The sequence below is a fragment of the Canis aureus genome, chromosome 8, assembly GCF_053574225.1.
Source record: "Canis aureus isolate CA01 chromosome 8, VMU_Caureus_v.1.0, whole genome shotgun sequence".
In the NCBI taxonomy this organism is placed as follows: domain Eukaryota; kingdom Metazoa; phylum Chordata; class Mammalia; order Carnivora; family Canidae; genus Canis; species Canis aureus.
Genome location: NC_135618.1, coordinates 37,920,248 through 37,940,293, shown reverse-complemented (window position 1 = coordinate 37,940,293; position 20,046 = coordinate 37,920,248). Strand labels below are relative to the sequence as shown.

General features: G+C 58.8%; 1 protein-coding gene across 1 annotated transcript in view; it reads left to right on the top strand.

Moving 5' to 3' along the window:
* LMF1 (lipase maturation factor 1) overlaps positions 1-20,046 on the top strand; it is a 79,219-nt gene that overhangs the window by 37,405 nt on the left and 21,768 nt on the right. Inside the window, 1 exon segment of the mRNA XM_077906025.1 lies at positions 10,671-10,819. Coding sequence (XP_077762151.1) covers positions 10,671-10,819 — 149 coding nt within the window.

Below are 20,046 nucleotides of genomic sequence, written 5' to 3'. Positions count from 1 at the left end.
GAAGAGTGAGGGGCCCGGAGGAGGGCAGGGTGTCATGACCCGGAATGGACTTAGATCTGTCTCTTGTCTGGGCAGGTCCGAGGTTGACCTATGCTCAGCGTTGCTGCTGGCAAGACTGGGCACCGTCTGCCTCGGCCCCCCACCCCGGGCAGTGTGTGGAGAGCCCCCCACCCCGGGCGGCTGAGGGTCCAGAGAACAGGAGTCTAGGGCCCCGTGCCCTGTTACGGAGAGGGCCTGCTAAGGGTGGGGAATGGTCCCTGGAGCCACCGCTGGAGCCCAGCTGGGCCGCGGGCCCGAGGAGAGCAGGGCCCACCGAGAACTGTGTCATCAGTATGACTTAGTGCCGTGGGCGCCTCCACACGGGCTCCAGAAGCCATCCACAGGAGGGGGGCGCCCCCAGGGCCAGGCACGGGGTGGCACTTGGCGCTTCCCCAGGGCCTGGTGAGTCTCCCGCCCGCCCTCAGGCTGTGCTGTGTCCCTGACTCCGTGTTTCCTGACCCAGAGACCTCCTTCCATCTGAGTGGGCGTCGCGTGATCTGCCTCAGGAAAGGCCCCAGGGCTCGGGGATGAAAGCGGTGATTCAGGAAACAGGAAGCCGTGAGTCTCCCCAAGCCAAGTGGCTCTCCAGGCCTCAGAGGCTTCTGGGCCCCCCACAGCTTGGCCCCTTCCTAAATTCCGAGCATGTATGTGGTTGTGGTGACTCACGTGCAGGCCCCATCTCGGCGCAGCGCCCGTTCCTGCGGGGCGGCCTCTCACAACACACCCCACCGTGCAGCTCTCGCGGGGGAGCCTTGCCCCCACCATTTGGTCACCTGGCTTCGAGGCCTGGATCCAGGACTCTGGGCCCAGCATCCATAAGTGACAATTCTCTTCCTTTTCCCCCCGATGGTGCCAAAGTCAGCAACTACGGTCAACCCCCACTGACGACGGCGAGGGGGGCTCTGCTGCGCCCACGTGGGCCCTGTGGTCTAGGAGCAGGACAGAACCCGCGATCCTGGAGACCGTGGCTGCCGTGTTCCGGGACCCCACGCCCCCTTGCCCCCTCAGGCCCTGCCATGCGGCCTGGCGTGCGCAGGATGAGCAGGCCTCTGTGGGTATGCATGGCTCCTCAGCCCCGCTTCGCCTCCAGTTCTCAGCCTCCTCGGGGAAGCTAATCACTCAGAGAGTGGATCTCCTACTTTGGGGGGAGGGGGGGAACCTTCTTTAGAGTCACACCTGGATAGTTTGGCTACACGCACCGTCCTCGCAGAGACTGTGGCTTTCTGAGCTCTGGGTGGTTCTTCTGGAAAATGCATGTTCATTCTGCTGGCTTTTTAAAAACTTTTGTGCATCCCTCTATAAAGTGTAACGGGGTTTCTTTACAAAGCTTTTAAATACCTTTTTAAAAGACTCCTTCCCATACTCACTGTAAGATTGGTTTCTAGAACAAATGGCAATTTAAGACGGTGCGTTTCACAGTTTGTTGGGATCTGTGAACATGCTGTCAGTGAGTTCCAGATGTCCCCACAGATGGGAGAGTCCCTCGCTTATTTTTCTTTGACTTCTGATTATGAATACTTTGGGGCACCCACAGCCTCAGAGCGCCCCCGTTAACGGGCACTGCCTCCCCTGCTACGGTGCTGGGCCAGGTGCCCCAGGCCCGGCTGCTCCAGCTGGGGCCCCGAGACGGGGCTTTCTCAGCAGCGCCACCGCTGTACGGCCGGCCCGGCCGAGCTGTCGGCGGGATCCTATCAGCCGCTTAGCCTGCGTTCCCATGGTGCCGGCCACCTCAGAAGTCTGCGCGTGTCTACAGCTGCTGTGTCCCCACGGGGACCCCGGACACGCTTGATGGATGCAGTCCTGTAGCCTCTTAAGGACCCCCCCCCATGTCCCCAGACGGGGTTTTGTGGCAGGGCAGGGAGCACGGCTGCCCTGCACAGAGCTCGCGGCCTGCTGCCCGCTGCCCCCTGCCCGCCGCTAGAGGGGACGCGTCAGGGAGCTGGGGCCTCTTGCTGCGGCTCGAAAGCACAGGCTGCCTTTCCTCTCTTCCTGCGGCGGCGGATTGCTGAGCCCTTACCAGCCCGACCGCCCGTTAGCCGACGGGCCGCGGTGGCCGGTCGCCGTGGCGAGTGCCTGGACCTCCCCACCCCGCCTCTCCCGGGCCTGCCTGGCGCGCATGCTCTCGTGCTATCGCTCTCTTGGCATTTATCTGGGATTTTTTTTTAAATCAAAGCAACTTTCATCAACTATTTGGTTGCTCGAAATCCAGCTTCTCTGGAAAACTCAAGATAGAACACTTTATCCTTTCCCTTGTCAACTTTCAGAAGAATCACCTGGTCCCCACGTACCCTATAGGGTTCCTTTTAATGTCATTTGCAGTTGCTGCCGGTGCCACTCGATAGTTAAGCTCATTTTCTGTAGATTTTTTTTTTTAACTTTCTGTGTAGGCAATCGTATTTTTTTCTATGTCAAGTCTTAGAATTTTTCTTATTTTTACAGTGGCTAAGAATAAGTGTTACATAGGACGTTTTAAATCATGTCATCGTGAAAAATTTCAAGCGTACCAAAAAAACTTAAAGGATTGTATAGTAAAAACCCATATATGGACCATGTAGCTTCTACAGTTTTTATTTTACTAGATCTTTTCCTTTATATAGTTAATCTCTTCATCTCTCTATGCGTCTATTGTTCCATCATATATTTTGACGCATTTTGAAGTTAATGTCACATATCCATGAACTTCAGTATGCAGGTCATTAACTAGAGCTCAGTGCGTGCTCAGATTTTTCTCCCTCGACAAGGAATCCATGCACAATGAGATGCTCCGGTCTTAAGTATAGAGTTTTAGAGTTTGACAAATGCATGCACCCGTGCAATCCAAATCCCCATCATTCCCATTTATGCAAAGGTAGGACTCTCATCTGCTCCGAGACTGAGCCTGGGTAGGAATTTATGGGACTTTGTGGCTCCACCAGGAGGGAAGTCCTGCTCAGTTGGCAGCTCTCTGCAGACAGCTGTGTCTTGTTTGTCCCATACTCGGGATCCTTGATTCCAGTGGCCCGTGCTGAAGGGCCATCGTGAACGGTGAACAACAGCTGGAGGACTCGGCAGGTCTGAAAAATGAAATCAAAATAAGTCAAATGAAAGCAGGTCTTCGGTGGTGACTATCGGGGAGACTTCTGTGCACTGAGGCTGCAGCGTCTTCTGTAATGAATGATGGGTCTTTCCACCTCTCTGTTGTTAGTAACGTAAGGCACAGACGTCACGTTCTTACCACTTTATGTCCAAAAGAAAATGGCTTGTGTTCCCGGCTCCTTTGCAGCACAGCCTGTGCTGGCGAGCCACCTTCCGCCCTTGTGATGCTCCTGCTGGTGGGGGTCAGTGCTTCTTCCTTTCACACCTGTGCTGGAACTGCCGGTGCTTGATCTCCTCAGATCTTTGTGTCAACATCCTCTCCGAAAGCTTACGGACTCTTGGTTCTGTTTGATCTCAGACCAGATCGTTGCATGAGGTGGAAGACTCTGCGTTGGGTTCTCTGCTTCCCACCTCCGTCGTTTCTGACAAGAAGTCAGCTCTCATTCGTCCTCTCATTTCTCCAAATGTCAGGCTGCCTTTTTTTCTCTGACTGCTTGGGAGGTTTTGTCCTTGGATTATCACAGTTTGTAGTGGGCTTCTTTGTGGCCTTTTTTGGATACTATCTTATGATTCTCTAAAGTTCTTGAACTTGTAACATGTCTTTTACCAAGTCTGATCATTTTTGCCAATATATTTTAGGGTTTTTTTTTTTTCTGCCCATTTCTCTCCTCCTAAGATTCCAGTTACATGTATGTAGGACTTTTTGATGATGCCCCACCAGTTCCTGAGAGTCTGTTCTTTTGTTATTCAGTCTTTTAAAAAAAAAATTAGTAGGGGCACCTGGGTTTCTAGGGATGCCTGCGGGGCTCAGTCAGTTAAGTGTCCCACTGTTGCTTCCTGCTCAGGTCATGATCTCAGGGCCTGGGATCTAGCATCAGGCTGTGGGCTCAGCGTGGAGTCAGCTTGAGATTTTCTCTGCCCCCTCGCCCCCACCCACTCATATGTGCTCTCTTCCTACAATAAATAAATCTTTTTAAAAAATCGTTATTGAAAAAAAATCTGTTATTCATATTGAATAACTTCAGTTGAGCTATTTTCAGGTTCACCACCTTTTTGTTCTCTGTCCTCCCAACTGCTATTACATTAATCTAGTAAAATTTTAATTTCAGGTATTTTCCTTTCCAATTCTAGAATTTGCTTGGTTCTTTTTTTATGCTTCTGTTTCTCTGCCCAGTTTCCCTGTCTCTTTATGCCTTATGGGCATGTTTTCCTTTGTATCCTTGAACACACTTACATGGAGCCTCTCTGTGTGCTCGTGGAGCTTGCATTCTGGGCACAGCGTGAACAGAGAAGGGGAACAGAGAAGGGGAAGAAGCGAGATATGCTGTCTGTGGCGTGGCGAGTGTGCTGTTCGGTACGTTAGGCTGGGATGGGCTCAGGCCCACCTGTAAATGTTACGTCCTGGGAGGGCCTCCCTGAGAAGGTGGTGTGTGAGCACTGGGTACAGAGACCCAAGGCAGGAGGCCTGGGGTGCGGTGGAGGCGGAGGTAAGGCAGCCAGCGGATGCCAGGTAGCTCGGCCCTCCCTGCGGGCCTCTGTGGGCCTCTCGGGTGTTTTCCTGTGATGACACACATCGGAAACCAATGTGAGCTGAAACCCTCCCTCCACTGCACACTGATCCTTCCTAACAACAAAGCATTTCTGGAAACATGCCCTGCGGGCATCGAGGCGTGTGCTGCCTGGGGCTGGCCCTCCCATCGGCAAAGCACCGCCCTAGGCTTCTTCAGGCACCACTGCTGAGTGGTGCCGGCTGCCACCGTGCCCACTGGGTCCCTATTCTGGGACCGACACCTGTCCCCATGCAGAGAACATGCTGCCCACAGTCAGGTCTCTGTGGTGGGGAGGCTGTGCCTCAGTGGCCATCCTGGCTTCTAGACTCAGGAGTGCCCGTCACCCCACCAGAGGGCCAGAAACCATTCCCTTTCCAAGGGGTGTGAAGCTGGTCCTGACGTGTGTGGGAAAGGCAGGAGGAAGCCTGGTGTGCCCCCCGCAGCGACCCCCCAGTGGAGACCATGTCTGTGTGGGGTGAGGCTGCAGGGCCGCCCTGACCTCTGACCTGGGCGCGTGCCCTCCTACTTTTCAGATGAGCCGAACCTCCCCATTGTTTCTGATGAGCGTGTGTGTCAAACTGGACGTGCGAGCCTTGCGCATCAGCCAGGCCCTGTGCTCCTTCAGGTGACAAGGCGGTGCCCGTCAGCAGCATCAGGGAGGCCCAGAAACCGTGTTCACTGAGCATGTGGAAGACCCAGGACAGTAGAAAGTGACCCAGGTCGTTCTCCAGAACCGGTGGGAGGAGGGGGCCCCGCTGCGTGTGCACACAGGCAGGAGCTCAGCTGCGGTGCTGGCGGGAGGCCCTCCACGCAGGGCCCAGGCCCACACGGGTGCTCTGAGCAAATGTGCCGCCCGGGGTTGACGGGAGCAGAGTCCACAGCTACCCCACGCGCCTGAGCCGGCACTCCTGGCTCCCTGCGGCCAGGGGGCCCTCCAGGACACCCCTGTTGTCAGCCGCAGAGCAGCACTGACCGGCACGTCTTCAGGATTCCAGCAAGTTACTGCGAGACAAGCTTCGGTTAATTTTCATGCACAGGAAACAAAAGCCAAAGAAATGGTAATTATCGTGCCCTTCAGCCTGATATATGTTAAATACTTGGAATATATTAATCCTAAGAAATCTCTGTTGCTAGATCTAATTTCCGTCGACAGGAAGCATTTTCCTCTTTATCCAGAACCAGTAAAGCTAGCTGAGGTCATTACCGTGAGTTTTGGTTTTGGGGCTAGCTGGTGACACCTGCATAGATCTGAGCAGCAGGGGACACCTGGGGCTAGGAAGTCTGGTTGCCGTGGTAACTGAGTGTTAGCACCGTGACAAGTGCAGTGGACGGAGGGTTGCTGTGTGGGCGTGCGGGTTACACAGGTCACTTCCTGCTCCCTGCAGCGCCCAAGGACATCCTGACAGCACAGAGTAGCAGTCCTCTAAACGATTCATAATTGGGAGCGTGCAGTTTAAAATGATTTAAGGTGTGAAGCTTTTAACCAACTCTTTCAAAAGTATCTATTTGCCAGAAAATTCACTGCTGTTCACGCAGTGATCAGACTTAAGTCCTACATGTGAAAGGTGGCATCCCTGGTTTGCCTCTCCTTTCAGAGATTAGGCTTCGTCTCGTGGACGAGAGCGCCACAGGTGCACGTCCTCCTGCCCAGTCCAGGCTGGCTGCGGAGGGTTCTTGGGCGGGTCCAGCTCCACGCAGGCCCTGGGGGCCAGGGCTGGGAGGGCAGGAGTGTGGCCCCATCTCTGGGGAGAGGCTGGCATCAGTACCACCCGTTCCCGAGGAGAAAGGACTGTCCCCATCTGTCCCGAGGGCAAGGTCAGCTCTGCCAGCCCCTGAGACAGCCAGAGGGCTAGCGTGGGCCGGGCCCCCCAAACAGGCCCACTGTACCTGCTGGCATGGTGGGCGGCACAGGGGGGCACGGGGCGGGGTGAGAGGCGTTGGCACCTGTGAGGGGCACGGTCACCCCAGAACTGTGTCTGGTGCACTCATCCTCACGGCACGAAAAGGGCCCCTGGTGCCATGTCAGCAACTGTGCAAAACAAACTGCCAGGCTGCGTCGTGGCTTCCCATCCGGCACAGGACCCGGGAGGATGAAGAAAGCGACTTTGAAGAGCTCCGCGCGCTCTCCAGTTGCCGTTGGGAGCCCCAGGCGGCTGCGGGTGGGGCCGCCCCACACAGGAGTGACAGCCCGTCAGAGGGGAGGCATCTTTCTCCTTTTTCCTGGTTTCTAACCTGAAGCTAATGGGTTTCCTGCTCCTCATGTGGATGGTGGCTGTCACTCTTGAAGGATCCATAGGTGCCACGCTTCATCATTCTAAGTAGCAGTAATGATGTGCAGGAAGGTGATGAGCCCTCGGTTGGCACGGTCTCTCCAGAGCGGCCGTCTGCGCGGCTTCCACCTCCAAAGCGTTGTCTTAGGTGACGTTTTTCTCCTGGGTCAGAAGCGGCCTCCTTTGTGCCATGTGGACCGTGATCCAAGGAGCCTCCGCAGAGGCCTGGCGTAGGCCTCCCGTCTGAGCCACCCCGTCCCGGGAAGACAGACCACAGAGGGGCAGCCAGGGCCCCCCACCCCGTGCTGCTCTCAAGGTGCCATGACCTTGGGCCACGTGCCCCAGGCCCAGCTCAGGCCTCTTGGTGCATTTTCTGGATGTTTAACAGACGAGCGTCTACACTGTCCGTGTGTCTCTAAGTAGAATAAAAACGTAAGCACCACTTCTATGTTCGCTTTATTTAGGGAGCAGGTGCCCCGAGCTGAGCCAGGGGCCAAGTGGGGCCAGGAGACCGAGGTCCACCCTCAGCATGTTTATGGGGTTTCCTCAGACTCACCCGCGGCCATCCTGGCAGACATGGCCGTGCGGCTTCCAAGGCTGGCTCAGGAGGGCACGGCCGGAGAGCACCCCCTCACCTCGGGAGCCGTCCCCAGATGGTGGGGCTCTGGGCTGTGGCCGCTCACGGACACGGAGGGTGTGGGCAGCGGTGGCCGGCGCTGGGCTCTGGTCAGCACGGCGACAGGTTCGCGGTCCTGTGGGCAGGGGCGGGTGGCCGCCCTGCATGCAGTGACCAGGCCGCTCCTCGAAGGGCAGACGTAGCTCGGGTGCTGCCCCGCTGCTGCCTGACGGGCACACCGGCTGTCACGGTCCAAGTGTGTCCCCAACGCAGCCTGTTCAGCACTTGTCCACATTATTGGAAATTAGCCGTAGCCACAGAAGTGACCGTTCCAGAAACCGGCAGCTGCATGGCGTCGGGCGTGGCGGCTTCCTAGTGGGTGTTCGCTAACCATCCACCCCAAGGCCACCGGCAGGATGGGGTGGAGCCTTCTGGGGCCACCATGGAAATGACATTTTTTTTTAAAAGATTTTTATTTATTTGAGAGAGAAAGAGAGTGAGGGGAAGAGCCAAGTGAGAATCTCAGACGCCGCACTGAGCGTGGAGCCTGACACGGTGAGATCACGACCTGAGCCAAAGCCAAGAGCCGGACACTGCACTGGCGGAGCCACCGGCGCCCCCAAAGCTGTAAGCAGGGTCTGCACGGCTGTGAAGGAGCCAGCCTGCTGCCTCCCCTCCGGAAAAGGACCTGAGGACGGGCTGACAGGCACAGGCACCTCACGGCGGGACTCAGGACGTGGGGCCCAGTGGGACGTGGCGACTGCGTTGGGGTCAGACTTGCAGCTGGAGCCCGACCTGGGAGCCCCGCGCCCACCGTGTGCTATGGGCAGCAGGCGGGTAGCACGCCGGGCATCTGCCTTCCGGGGTCACGGCCGTCAGACTCGACGCCATGCAGGCGGGGCACACCGCAGCAGCGGGTTGTGCGGGTGGCCCTTTCCCCTCCACAGCCACGGCCGGCGAGGAGGCGGTTCCTGCCACATGCGGGGGGGAGGTGACCATGTGCCAGCACACGTAAGTCCCCAAGGTGGCAGTGTGTCCCCTGCCCACCCCGTCACCTGCTCGCTGGCACTTCGGTGGTCTCTGGGCTCTGCCATTCGCACATCACTTTGATTGGTGTCACTCAAACAGCGTTATTAAAATTCTGCTCGTCACATCTGTGCAAAGTGATGTGGCAATTAGAGAAGGCGGGCCTGCGCTCTGGGGAACGCTCTGCATCCACGTGAGCGTCTCAGAGTCCACGAGGGGTTTCCAGGAAGCACAGGCAGGGCCAGCCTGCACTGGGGGGCTCAGGGTGCCCGCAGTCTTCCCGTCGACCGCCCCCCTGGCCACGCCCGGTGGCTCACTTGTGCTGGGCTCCATTTCCTCCCCACACGGGAGGGCCCGGGGCAGGCAGCGAGGACGGGGACGCCCTCCCACCGCCCAAGCAGCCACCCCTGGGCGTGCCACCCTTGGCGCTGCCTTCGGATCCCGTGGCCGCCCCACATCCTGAGGTCACGTGTATTTTAAACCGACCCCAAGTGAAAGGAGTTACCCTCAAGATAAAAGTAGAGAAAGTGTCCTGTAAGAACAAAGCCTGTTTACCCCGGGTTGAGCCCAGAGGGGAGTGTGCAGCTGTGGAGCAAAGGCCACTGTCAGCATGGGCGCGAGGACAGCCTCCACCCAATGTCCGCAGCCGGTCTGCGTCCGGAACCTCATGAAACAGACTCACGGCTAATGCTTCCTGCATTTTTCCTTCTTGGGGTTCTGACCAAAGCTGGGGTTCCCAGCTCTGGTTCGGGCAGGTAGTCCAGGGGGCCGGGCTGCGCCCACGTGGGCGTCCCACACACCGTGTCCCCACAGAGGGTGGCACCGGGGCCCCGGGCCCGGCCTTGCCCGAGCAGTCTGCCCCACGGTGCTCCCCTCGACCGACCTGGCGGTACCCTGGGTCCTGCTTCCCCACCTCACATCCCCTCCCTGGGAGCTCCCTCCCCTGGGAGCCCCCCTCCCCAGTGCTGTCCAAGCTGGTTTCTGAGGCTGGACTCCTCTGGGCAGAGGCAGGCTGCACGCCAGTGGCCCCGGCGTCCCCAGCACAGGTGCGCGTGGCTGCGGCGAGCCCTCAGAGATGCCTCACTGCAAGCCGACCCCTCCCAGGGAGGGGCTGGAACCGGGACTTCAGAAAGCCACAGAGCCCAGGAGTAAATGCGCTCCCCCGTTTTCCTGATGAAAATGCCAGACTACAGGAAGTATCAAATAGGGGCACGGCGAGAACCCCTAAACCCACACCAAGGCTGCACGGGGCGTCCACTCCATGGGTTTGGCCGCGTCCCTCGTCCTCACCTTTACCACGTCTCAGAGCAAGTGCAGACCTCCAGAGCCGTCTGTCCGGCCCTAAAATCTTGGGTTCAGAACTCATTTAGGTTTATCTGTAAATCCCAAGCAGTGAAACGCACAGACCTTCCTTCAGGTGCCTGATGAGGTGTCACCCCGGCGTCCCTGGTGGCCAGGTTCCCCTTTCTTTCTCCTCTATCAGTTTTGCTCATTCTAGAACCTGCTGTGAATGGAACCATAGCACGTGGGCCCTTGTCTAAGCATCTTTCGTGTTGCATAGTTTCTGAGCAGAAGGAGATTAAAGGGAACGTGTGCAGCTCACACAACGACGTGCGGCTTCCTCCTAAAGGCTGAGACCTGCTTCAGGTCCCAACGCAGGGAGCGTGAGAACGCGGAGCCCCCGGCCCACTGTGTGTGCCCCAACGCCTACAGGCCCTGCTGTGGAGCCTGGGCTCCCCTGCCCTCGCACCGGGCAGATGGGGGCAGAGTCGCTGTGTGTTCAGACCCTCGCGTGAGGTCATGGGGCCAGTTGAGCCCCTCAGGGAAGGACGCAGTGAGCGGGAAAGGCTTCCCAGGCCTGCGGGCTGCGGGTGCTGAGTCCGGGTCCCCTCCCGCGGAGGGCCAGCTGGGGTGCCGCGCTCGTCCTGCCATGCCCACTGCCAGACGCCCTGGCTGGAGGCCGGGATGGCCTGGGGCCAGAGGATGCATCCCGGGTTAGGGGCCACAGAGGTAGACCACGTTGGGTGGGGCCACGTCCCTGGGGAACGTGTGTTGATGCTGACCCAGCCTGTGCTTTCGCTGTCATCCCTGCAGGATGGGAGTCCCAGCTTCTGGAAACAGGATTCCTGGGGATCTTCCTCTGCCCTCTCTGGACTCTGTCTCGATTGCCCAGGGGGACCCCCCCGTCCCGGATCGTTCTGTGGGGCTTCCGGTGGCTGATTTTCAGAATCATGCTTGGAGCAGTAAGTAGAACTTTTATTTGCTGTGTTTCAGGGAAACACTGCCTGGGTGGCGGGGCCCCTTCCGCTGTTCCTGTGTTCCCTGTGTTCAAGCACCTGAAACACCACGGCCCCCCGCCCTTTCTGTGGAATGGGTCACAACTCACAGGAGGAGTCTCTGGGCAGCTGCACCTTTGTCCCCTGCCCTCCTGGAGTTTCTGGAGTGCCTGAAACGCTGGGCCCGTGGATTGGCCACTAAGATGTGCCAGTCGGGGCTTTGATCATGCCCCCACCTACCGATCGGGTTAGGCCCCTCGGTGGAGGCTAAGTGACAGCGACCAACGCTATGGGAGGCTGTTCGGCCCGGCCTGTCGCGGTCCCGTGTGTGCCGTGGGACAGGTGTTGGTGTGGTTCTGCGCTCGCCGCCTTGGCTCTCCCGCGTTAGGTGTGCAGCGGGCTTCTGACGGAAGGGCGCACGGCCCCGGGCCCACCCCAGGGACGCCACGGCCTCAGCGGGGTCTCCTGAACGCCAGCCTGTGGGCGGCCCCGTCTCTCCCATGTGGCTGGTCCATGGCGTACGCACTTCCCACCAGCTGTTCTCTCTGTTCGCGCCTGCCCTGGGCCCCGGACCCCGGCATCCCTGGGCCCTTGCAGGTGCACAGGTGCTTCCGCCTCCGCCTCCACCTCCGGGCTTCGTCAAGTTCTTCAGAAACTCTCTGAACCTTTAAATCCAGAGTGACCTGCTTCCTTCTGGCCCCCAACTAATGAGGTGCAGGACTTGGCAAATGGCGTCACTTCCTCTTGCGTCCTTCCGTCGTTGTCCTGGACGCCCTGTCACGTGGGTACCGAGGTACCCGTCTGCTGCAGCCCCCGGGCAGAGCCAGCACAGGTCACGAGAGCCAGCAGCTCCGTCCCCTCAGCGCAGACGCCCGCAGCCCGCAGGAGGCCCCTGTCCCTGCCGGCGGCCCCATGTGGCCCTGTCGGACTCAGGCAGCCTGGCCAAATCTCCGGGAGGCCACCTCCACCCCCCCCCCCCCCCCCCGCGCTGTGTAACTGGTGTTTCATGGTGGGCTCCCATGGACCCCTGGGGCTTCCCTGATGCCCCCACACCCCGTATCTGTGTGGCCAGCCTGTCATTGCCCTGTTGCCCCCAAATCCTGAGGGTCCGTGAGAGACGGGCGTCCCGGGGGTGCGGACCGCTCCAGCTCCTTAGTCACAAGCCTGCACTTCACGTGCCGCCCAGACGCTGCAGCAGCTTCATCCTACGCAGGGAGGCCGCAGGTGCCCGGGAGTGCAGGGGACACGGGGGCCGGGCTGCAGGTGAGGGAGCCCAGGAGCACACGCTTGGCCCTGGCATGGCGGGCACAGTGCCCAAGTGGGGACAGGTGTGTGTGGCCGCGGGGCTCAGACCCCCCACGTGGCGCGGTCCCGGGCTCCCTGCCACACAGGCACAGAGGCGGGAGTCCTGAGGCTCACAGCCCTTCCCTGGCGACACTGACGTCACTGTGTGGTCACGACACACGGTATCAGGCTGTGGCTCTGTGTCCACCTAGCGCTTCACTTTGGATTTTCTCCTCAGCTTCTTTTAAAAATCATAACATGTGCAGCGTCTCCGCTCCCCCCGGGGACCAGCCTGGGACGGCAGGTTCGGGGTACGAGTGGAAAGGCACGGGCCCCACTAAGCATGGCCAGGGCGGGGGGCGCAGCCGTTGGGCTGCCGTGTGCCAGCCTGGTGATGCGGGGGGGAGCGGCGCCCACGGTGCCTGACAGCGCCCTGGAGCACCGTTCACGGCGTTTTGATTGACTGTTCACAGCAGCTGGATGAAAATTGTCAGATGCGCTAAAAGGGGTAATTACTGGATCCCGTGGGCGTGCCGGGTGTTGCTCATCCTCCTCCGCGGGCAGGTGGAGACCCGGTGGGCCTGTGAGGCGGGGCGCCGTTGCCGGGCCTTGTGCGCCCAGAGGACCCTGGAGGCCTGCGGGGAGAGCTGCCCACCGCACCTTTGTCACCTGCAGCCGGGGCACACACCCAGAGGCTGGGGGCTCCTTGAGCCCGGGCCCAGGGAGTCACAGAGCTGTGCGTACCCGGCCTCTGGCCCTGGAGCACCCAGGGTGGGTGCGCGTGGCCTCCCGGGGCTGCCGGGGCCAGAGGGTGGCCGCTGCAGCTGCCCGCTCTCAGCGCAGAGCTAGAGCTGGACCCAGGGCCTGTGCGACTCGTCACACCCACCGCACGACAGCGGGGCCGGGGGGACACGGCAGGCGCCTGGCTGGCTGCTCTCTGCCTCGCAGCCTGCAGAATTGGAGGGCAAAGTGCAGAGGGGAGGGCGCTGGGCACAGGAGCCCCCAGGACACGGCACTCCTGCGACTGCAGGCTTGCACTCCTGTGGGTGCTGGCCTCATCGTGAGAAGCGCGCACACACACACACACACACACACACACACACACACGCCAACCTCTAGCCCGAGGACACTTCCTGTTGCTGAGCAACGTTCTCCAGGAGCAGAGCTGAGGCGGGTGGTTCAGGGCTGAGGACTGGCCAGCCTCGGGGATCACGCCACCGAGAGGTGGTGCCCTGGGCCGTCCTGGCAGGGGAGCTGCTGATGTGCAGGCGGGGGGGGCAGGTTCGCGGCAGGGACCCAAGGGGGCTCCGTGCTGCTGCTAGAGCTTTCCCGAGCGCTGAGACGTTTTCACAATACAAACCTGAACACCCTACGCACTGGACGCACGTAAGGTTGGCAGTTAGAGGAGATAGTGTGGGTCTCAGACGTGAATTACCGACACTCACAGAAGAAACAGAACATCAGAAACTCTCGGGGATTCAGCACCTTTCCTACTGCGAGAACCCGAGGCCCAGAAGTTCTCACTGAAGAGCTCGATGGACATTTACGGAAGGAACGGTGTGGGGCCTGCCCATGCGTATCCAGAAAGCAGAGGGGAGCCTTCCCAGTTCCCGTCCATCAGGCCAGTGAGGACAAGGACATTTCAGAGCACAGTCCCGTATCCTGGGACGCACTGACCGAGCACCAGGTGTGGGGGAGACCTCAAGGTCTCATTGGGGGTCGTCATCTCGACTAACGGGGGGAAGCACTGTTCACTGGTGTACAGCTGGCGGAACCTCTCCCAACACACGAGGAACAGGAGGTTTCTTCAGCCTGATGCCTGATGCCACGCGCACCCACTCCGGGTGCTCCACCCCAGGTGCTCCACCCCCATGCTGCTCTTGCCTGTGGGGCACTGCAAGTCCCCAAGGTGGGGAGCACCCAGGCATCCCCCTTGTCACACCTGGCTGACACCATTCTAAAGATCGCGGCTTGTACAAAAGAGCAAGAAAAAATAACCAAATGCCTGTCGCTGCGAGTGACACAAGGAGGTCATGTGTGGAGAATGGCGAGGTCCCCGGAGCCACTGAGTGCAGTCAGCCAGATCAGAGGCTGTTGGACAGTGAGATGTTAGGCGGTCACAGTCCCACTGTCCCGAGCTCTGTCTCCCCATCCATACCACCCAGACGGCCTACCGCATCCACGACCCAGTGGCCGCCAGCGCCAGCCGGGATGCTGCCAGGGGCCCCCGTGGGCGAGAGGCTGCACCCGAGCCAATGACCTCGTGCTGCCGGGTGACAAAGCAGTTTCTGCGTCCCCAGAATCAGACCTCGTCAGGTGGGCCGGAGGACAGTCACGGGACGGCTGCCGAAGTGCATGAAGACTCAAGGCACAAGCCCTCCCCGCGTTCCCAGGGGCCCCTACGGCTCGCCCACAGCAAAGCTCCTTGCGCCTGCCACCACCCCAGCGTGGACGCCCCACAAGGCGGGGGGTGAGGGGCCCCTGGTGACTTCAGGAGCTGGGAGAAACCAACACCAAGTGCCCTCTGGACACGCCTGCTGCCGAGCTCTGGGAAAACCCATGGCCCCTCAGAGGAGCCTGCCAGAAGCCTCCTTGGGGCAGGTGTCCAGCCCAGAACCCGGACCGGGTCCCTACGTTGCCTTTGTATGTTCTCCTTCAGTGGCTGTCTTTTCCTTCATTTCTACCGAAGCCTCTCTGTCTTAATCTGTGGTGTCCTTGTTGTTTCATTTGTTTTTCTAACCAAGTCTCTGGTTGAGCCTTTGTGAATGTATCAAATAAATACATTGAGTCATTGGGGTTTTTTACAGAAAAATTTTAAGTACGTCACTAATAACATCCAAAAGCATAAAATACTTAGGAAGTTTTAACAGCTGCCCAACGCTCTGTACCCGACCAGCTACCAGACGTTGCTGAGAGAAATTAGAAAGCCGTCAATAGACAGCTAGCACATGAGTCCCAAGCCCCAGAGCTGCTCACTGCCCGCTGTCCCCGAACTGATCCATAGATTCCATGCTACCCAGACGTAATCCTGGAAAGATTCTCGACCTAGAAGCTGATGGACTGACTTAGACTTGTATGGAAATGCCACAGGCGTAGAACAGCCAAAAACTCTCCGGTACATTATAGGAGTCACTTGTTCCAGGATTTCCCAGAGGTCCCAGCTGGCGAGACTGGACAGTGAGGGCATAAGGACAGATGCCCGGATGGGCGGCACAGTCCACGGTCCGTAAATAGTCCCCCACGGAAATCACTGTCACGTAATTTTTGACAACTGACCGAGTCCCTTCCCGTGAGAAAGCCCAGCACCTTGGCAGTGTGGTGCGGGGGCGTCTGCGGGGGTGGCCCCGGCCTGCACACCACGCCCACGTGGGAAGTTACCTGCGATGGGCTGCAAATGCAGAAGCTGCAGCCCCAGCACTTGAAGATCACCGGATATTTTTACAGTTTGGGATGGGCCACGATTTCTTAAAACACGGAAAACATTAACACAAAAGGCAAAGATGGATACGCTGGACACCATTAGAATGAGGATCCTCCGTTCCCTGCAGGGAACCGTGGGGACACAGAGCCTGTGTTGGGTCCGTAAAGAACACGTAAAACCCAGTAACAAAGATGATTCAGCATCAGAAGGGGGGATTTTTAGCAAATACTTCACACGACAGGCCTGCACATGGCCGTTACAAGCCCCTGAAACACTGCTCGAAGCCCTGGCCATCAGGGAACCAGAGGCCGCGCACCCACAGGAAGAGCCGAGCTCAGTGACGGCAAGCGTCCTAGCTCGAGCTGCACAAAAGACCGCAGAGTGGGTGGCTTGAACAGCTTTTACTGCCTCGTGGTTCTGGAGGCTGGCAGCCTAAGACCCATGTTCCGGTGCATTCTGTCCCTGCGGGGACTCTTCCTGACTTGTGGATGGCCGTCCTCATGCAGTGTCCTCAGCCGGTGGGGGCAGAAGCTCCGACGTCTCTAACGCATGCACGAATCCTGTTGGGTCAGGACCCCATCCTTATGGCCTCGTTTACACTGATTTCCTCAACCTGTATACGCCACCCTGGGGGCCAGGGCTTCAGCCCACAGATCCCCGAGGACACAGAGGTCAGGCCCTTCACGGCAGGGCTGCGTTGCTCTCCTGCGGGCTTGAGAAACGGTGCCGGTGCCGAGTGGTGGCAGCCGCTGAGGCAGTTCCACGGCCAGCCTGCTGCACGCTCTGCCCCTCGGGGCTAACCCACGGGGGCTGGAGACACGCTCTAGAAGCCTTCTCCTGGCCCTAGGAACTGGAAACCAAGCACGATCCATCAGCAGCAGGATGGGGGACCCACGCTACATCCCCGGAATGGAAAGCACTCAGCAGAGTAGAGGAATGACCACCGACACTCAGAGGACCCAGCCATCTCGCAGGCGGATTCTGGGCACAGAAGCCAGGGGCGCCCTGTGGGTCCTTGTGCAGCAGCTTCCAGAACCAGCAGAGCCGGCCGTGGCCGCAGACATGGAGCAGCTCGCCTCTGAAGGATCTGGGGTGGGGACTGACCGGGGGGGCATGCAGGAACTCTGGGGCCATGGAAGTGTCTTCTGTGCGGACGGGGGAGGGTCCACAGGCACGCGCGTGCACAAAAGCTTCTCAGCTGCGTGCTTTGGGGTGGGACATAAATCATTCTTTGAAGCCTAACAAGAGGTGAAGAGCCGGGGGAAGCCTGGGGGACAGGGCCAGTTGGCCCCACCCAGAGCAGACATCTGACAAAGTGGCAGGTTTTCCTTGGCGTTCTTCCGTTGAACAGCAGAGGAAAGACCATTAGCCCGGCCAGCGGCTTCAGCTCGAGAGAGGACCACAGGATACGGCTTCCTGGCCAACACCCCGCACCCACCGCAGGCATGGGCGGTGCGGGGCGGGACGTGGCACTTCCTCTCCTAGCTGTGCGTGCCCACTGACAGGTTACGCGACGGCCCCGGACCCTGTGGCCCCTTACTGTTGGCACGTTAGGTTCCAGGCGGTGTCAGGAGCACTTCCCCGCTACCCCGTGCAGCCTCAAGCCAGCCTGGGGTGCTTGAGGCTGCAGGTGGTTCTCCGGGGACCGGGGCCTCCCGCTTCAAGCTGCTGGGTTGACAAGTGGCCCTGCGGTGCAGGTGACCCCACTGGACTTCCTTCCTCAAAACAGATGTTCACCTGTGCCCTCCTGCTGGAACGGGGCAAACGCGCACCAGATGCTTCTCTGGAAAAGCTTTGGAACATTTCTTGCATGTTTCAGCTCAGTTTTCTTTTAAATGCATAGATTTCAACCATATTAAGGTGGAGAATCTTTTTCATTTGCAGAAAATGGCAAAGAGCGTGGGTGTCTGAGTCACTGTATTTAAGATAATAGTTTGCTCTTCATTATGCTCTAAAAAGGTTTTCACTTTGTTCTGAAATCTCCACTTTTGTCAAGACAGAAATACGTACGTGTGTCTGCAGCTCAGTTGGTACCAGCCGGCTTCATCCCAGAGCACGTGAGCGAGCGTCTCCGCTTCTGGTCACCGAAGCCCAAGCCCTTTGCGTCTGGCACCTGCGCTCCCCAGGGCGGACCGGACAGGGGGACAGGGTTGTCCCCGTGGCTTCAAAGCCAAATTGTCCTGGGCTGGTCCTGTGCCGAGGGCTGAGGCCTCCGCTGCTAACATTCTGGGGAGCAAGGCAGGTCCTTGTTGCCAGGAATTTTCAGAGCTAGACAGGGAGGCAGGATGTGGTTTCAGTCTGGACAACTGAGACACACCTGCTCTGTGTGCTGCCCCCCTCAGCTCCCCTCTGGGGGTGCACGCAGCCCCAGTTTGCAGGCCGCAGGCAGGCAGAGGCTCTTTGCTGCTCCTCCTCCCGTGAGAACTCCTGGCTTTGGCTCAGGTCATGATCTCAGGGGCATGAGATCGTGCCCCACGGGGCACTGCTCAAGATTCCCTCTCCCTCTCCTTCCCGCTCTGCCCCCCCTCCCAAATTATACCCTGAATTCTTACCAGATTGCAGCTGAAGCGAGCCGTTGTCATCATGAGCTGTGTATTTTGCTGTGGCTGCAGCAGGCTGTTTGCAGGTACAGTGAGCGGAGGGTGCAGCAGGAAGGGGGGCGTGCAGCACAGCCCCCGGGCGCCTCTCACAAGCTGGCAGGGCGTCTAGGTGACCCCCGGGTGACCGCAGTGAAGAGATGCCAGTGTCCTTTCCAGCAGCTTGGTCAGCAGGGGTGTGACTGTTGAGCCCTGGGCCACTCACGCTCATGGCTGTCCTGCCGGCTGTGGCACCCGCGGTGAGGCCCTGCCGATGCTGCTCGCGTGCAGACCGTCCTGTTAACGCAGGAGCAAAAGCCGTACCTGAGATGAAAAAAAGCAGCCTGTGGACCGACGTTATTTCCAGGTCCACGTCTGGCAGAGCCGGAGTCACAGCCAGGCTGTGAGGAGAGACTTTCCTCAGACGCAGGCGGTCGGCCTGAGGCCCTTGGGTATGGGTCACCCGTTTTAAACCAATAGCTTAGATGACACGGATAGATTCCTTCACAAATGCAGCGTCCCAAAACTGAGGAGGAAACAGGAAACCGACACAGCTCCGTGTCTGTTAAATACATTGGACCTGTAATCAAAACCCTTCCAGACAGAAGTGTGGGCCCAGACGGCCTCCCAGCAGAATCTAGCAGACAGATGGCACCCCGCCCCCAGACTGTTGGGGACCGGCAGAGGCGGGAACACTTCCCAGGGGGTTTTGATGTGACTGTGAAACCAGACCTGACGAGGTCATTACAGAAGGGGGAGAGAGACCAGCATCGCCCAGGAGCAAAGGCACAGACACTCTTCGCAAAACATCAGCAAATCAAATCCAGCAACAGAAAAAGGCTCTGTCTATTTCAGGAATGCAAGGTTGGTTTAACATTTGAAAAAAGGAACGCAGCTCACAACAGTGACAAGAAAGCAGCACGTGCAGGGGCAGCACACGCGATAGTTTGACAACCGTGCGTGATGGCGGGGGGACTCCCTCGTGAAAGCCAGCCCGGCCTCGCTGCTGGGGACGGGAACGTCGTGTTGGAAGCCTCGCTGCAGAAGGCTGGAGAAAGAAAGCAGCAGCACAAAGCTTGGAAGGGTAACGAGGACACTGTTGTTCACACAGGCGCGATTAGAGATGCAGAAAACCTGGCGGAACGTGAAAAGCAACTAGTGAAACGAGCATGCGAGCTTCACGAGGCTGCAGGACGCGAGGGCGGGGTGAAGCCGCTCGTACCTCGTATGCTCTGAAGAGATCATCAGAAGACAAGGCCTTGAAAGTACTGCCCTCCACCGCCGGGAGAGCCTTCCGTGCCTGCAGGAGCCTGGCTGCGGACGTCGACTGCCCGCGCGCAGCAAGTGCAGGCATGGCGGCCCGAGCCCGACCTGCCCCGCGCGCCACACCTGTTTCACCCAAGCTTAGTGCAGAGTCAGGGCAGTTTCCGTCAAAGTCCCAGTCGGCTACTGGGAGAAGTTAACATGCTCACTGTAACGCGCACGAGGGAAAACAGAGAATCTTGAAAAAGAACAAAGCTGGGACACAAACTGCCTGATTTTACAGCTTAATTTAAAATGAAGGGATCCCTGGGTGGCACAGTGGTTTAGCCCCTGCCTTTGGCCCAGGGCGTGATCCTGGAGACCCGGGATCGAATCCCACGTCAGGCTCCCGGTGCATGGAGCCTGCTTCTCCCTCTACCTATGTCTCTGCCTCTCTCTCTCTCTCTCTCTGTGTGACTATCATAAATAAAATTTAAAAAAAGAAAAAAGAAAGGTAAAATGAAGTGTGGCGTTGACCTGTGCTAGAAAAATGGACCCGGAGCCGAGCGCCCAGAAATGGGCCACAGCTCCCCTGTCGGCTGGCACTCGACCAGGGGCCCCCTCTTAACCAGCGATACTGAAGCGTGGGGAATCAGAGCAAACTCTGCCAC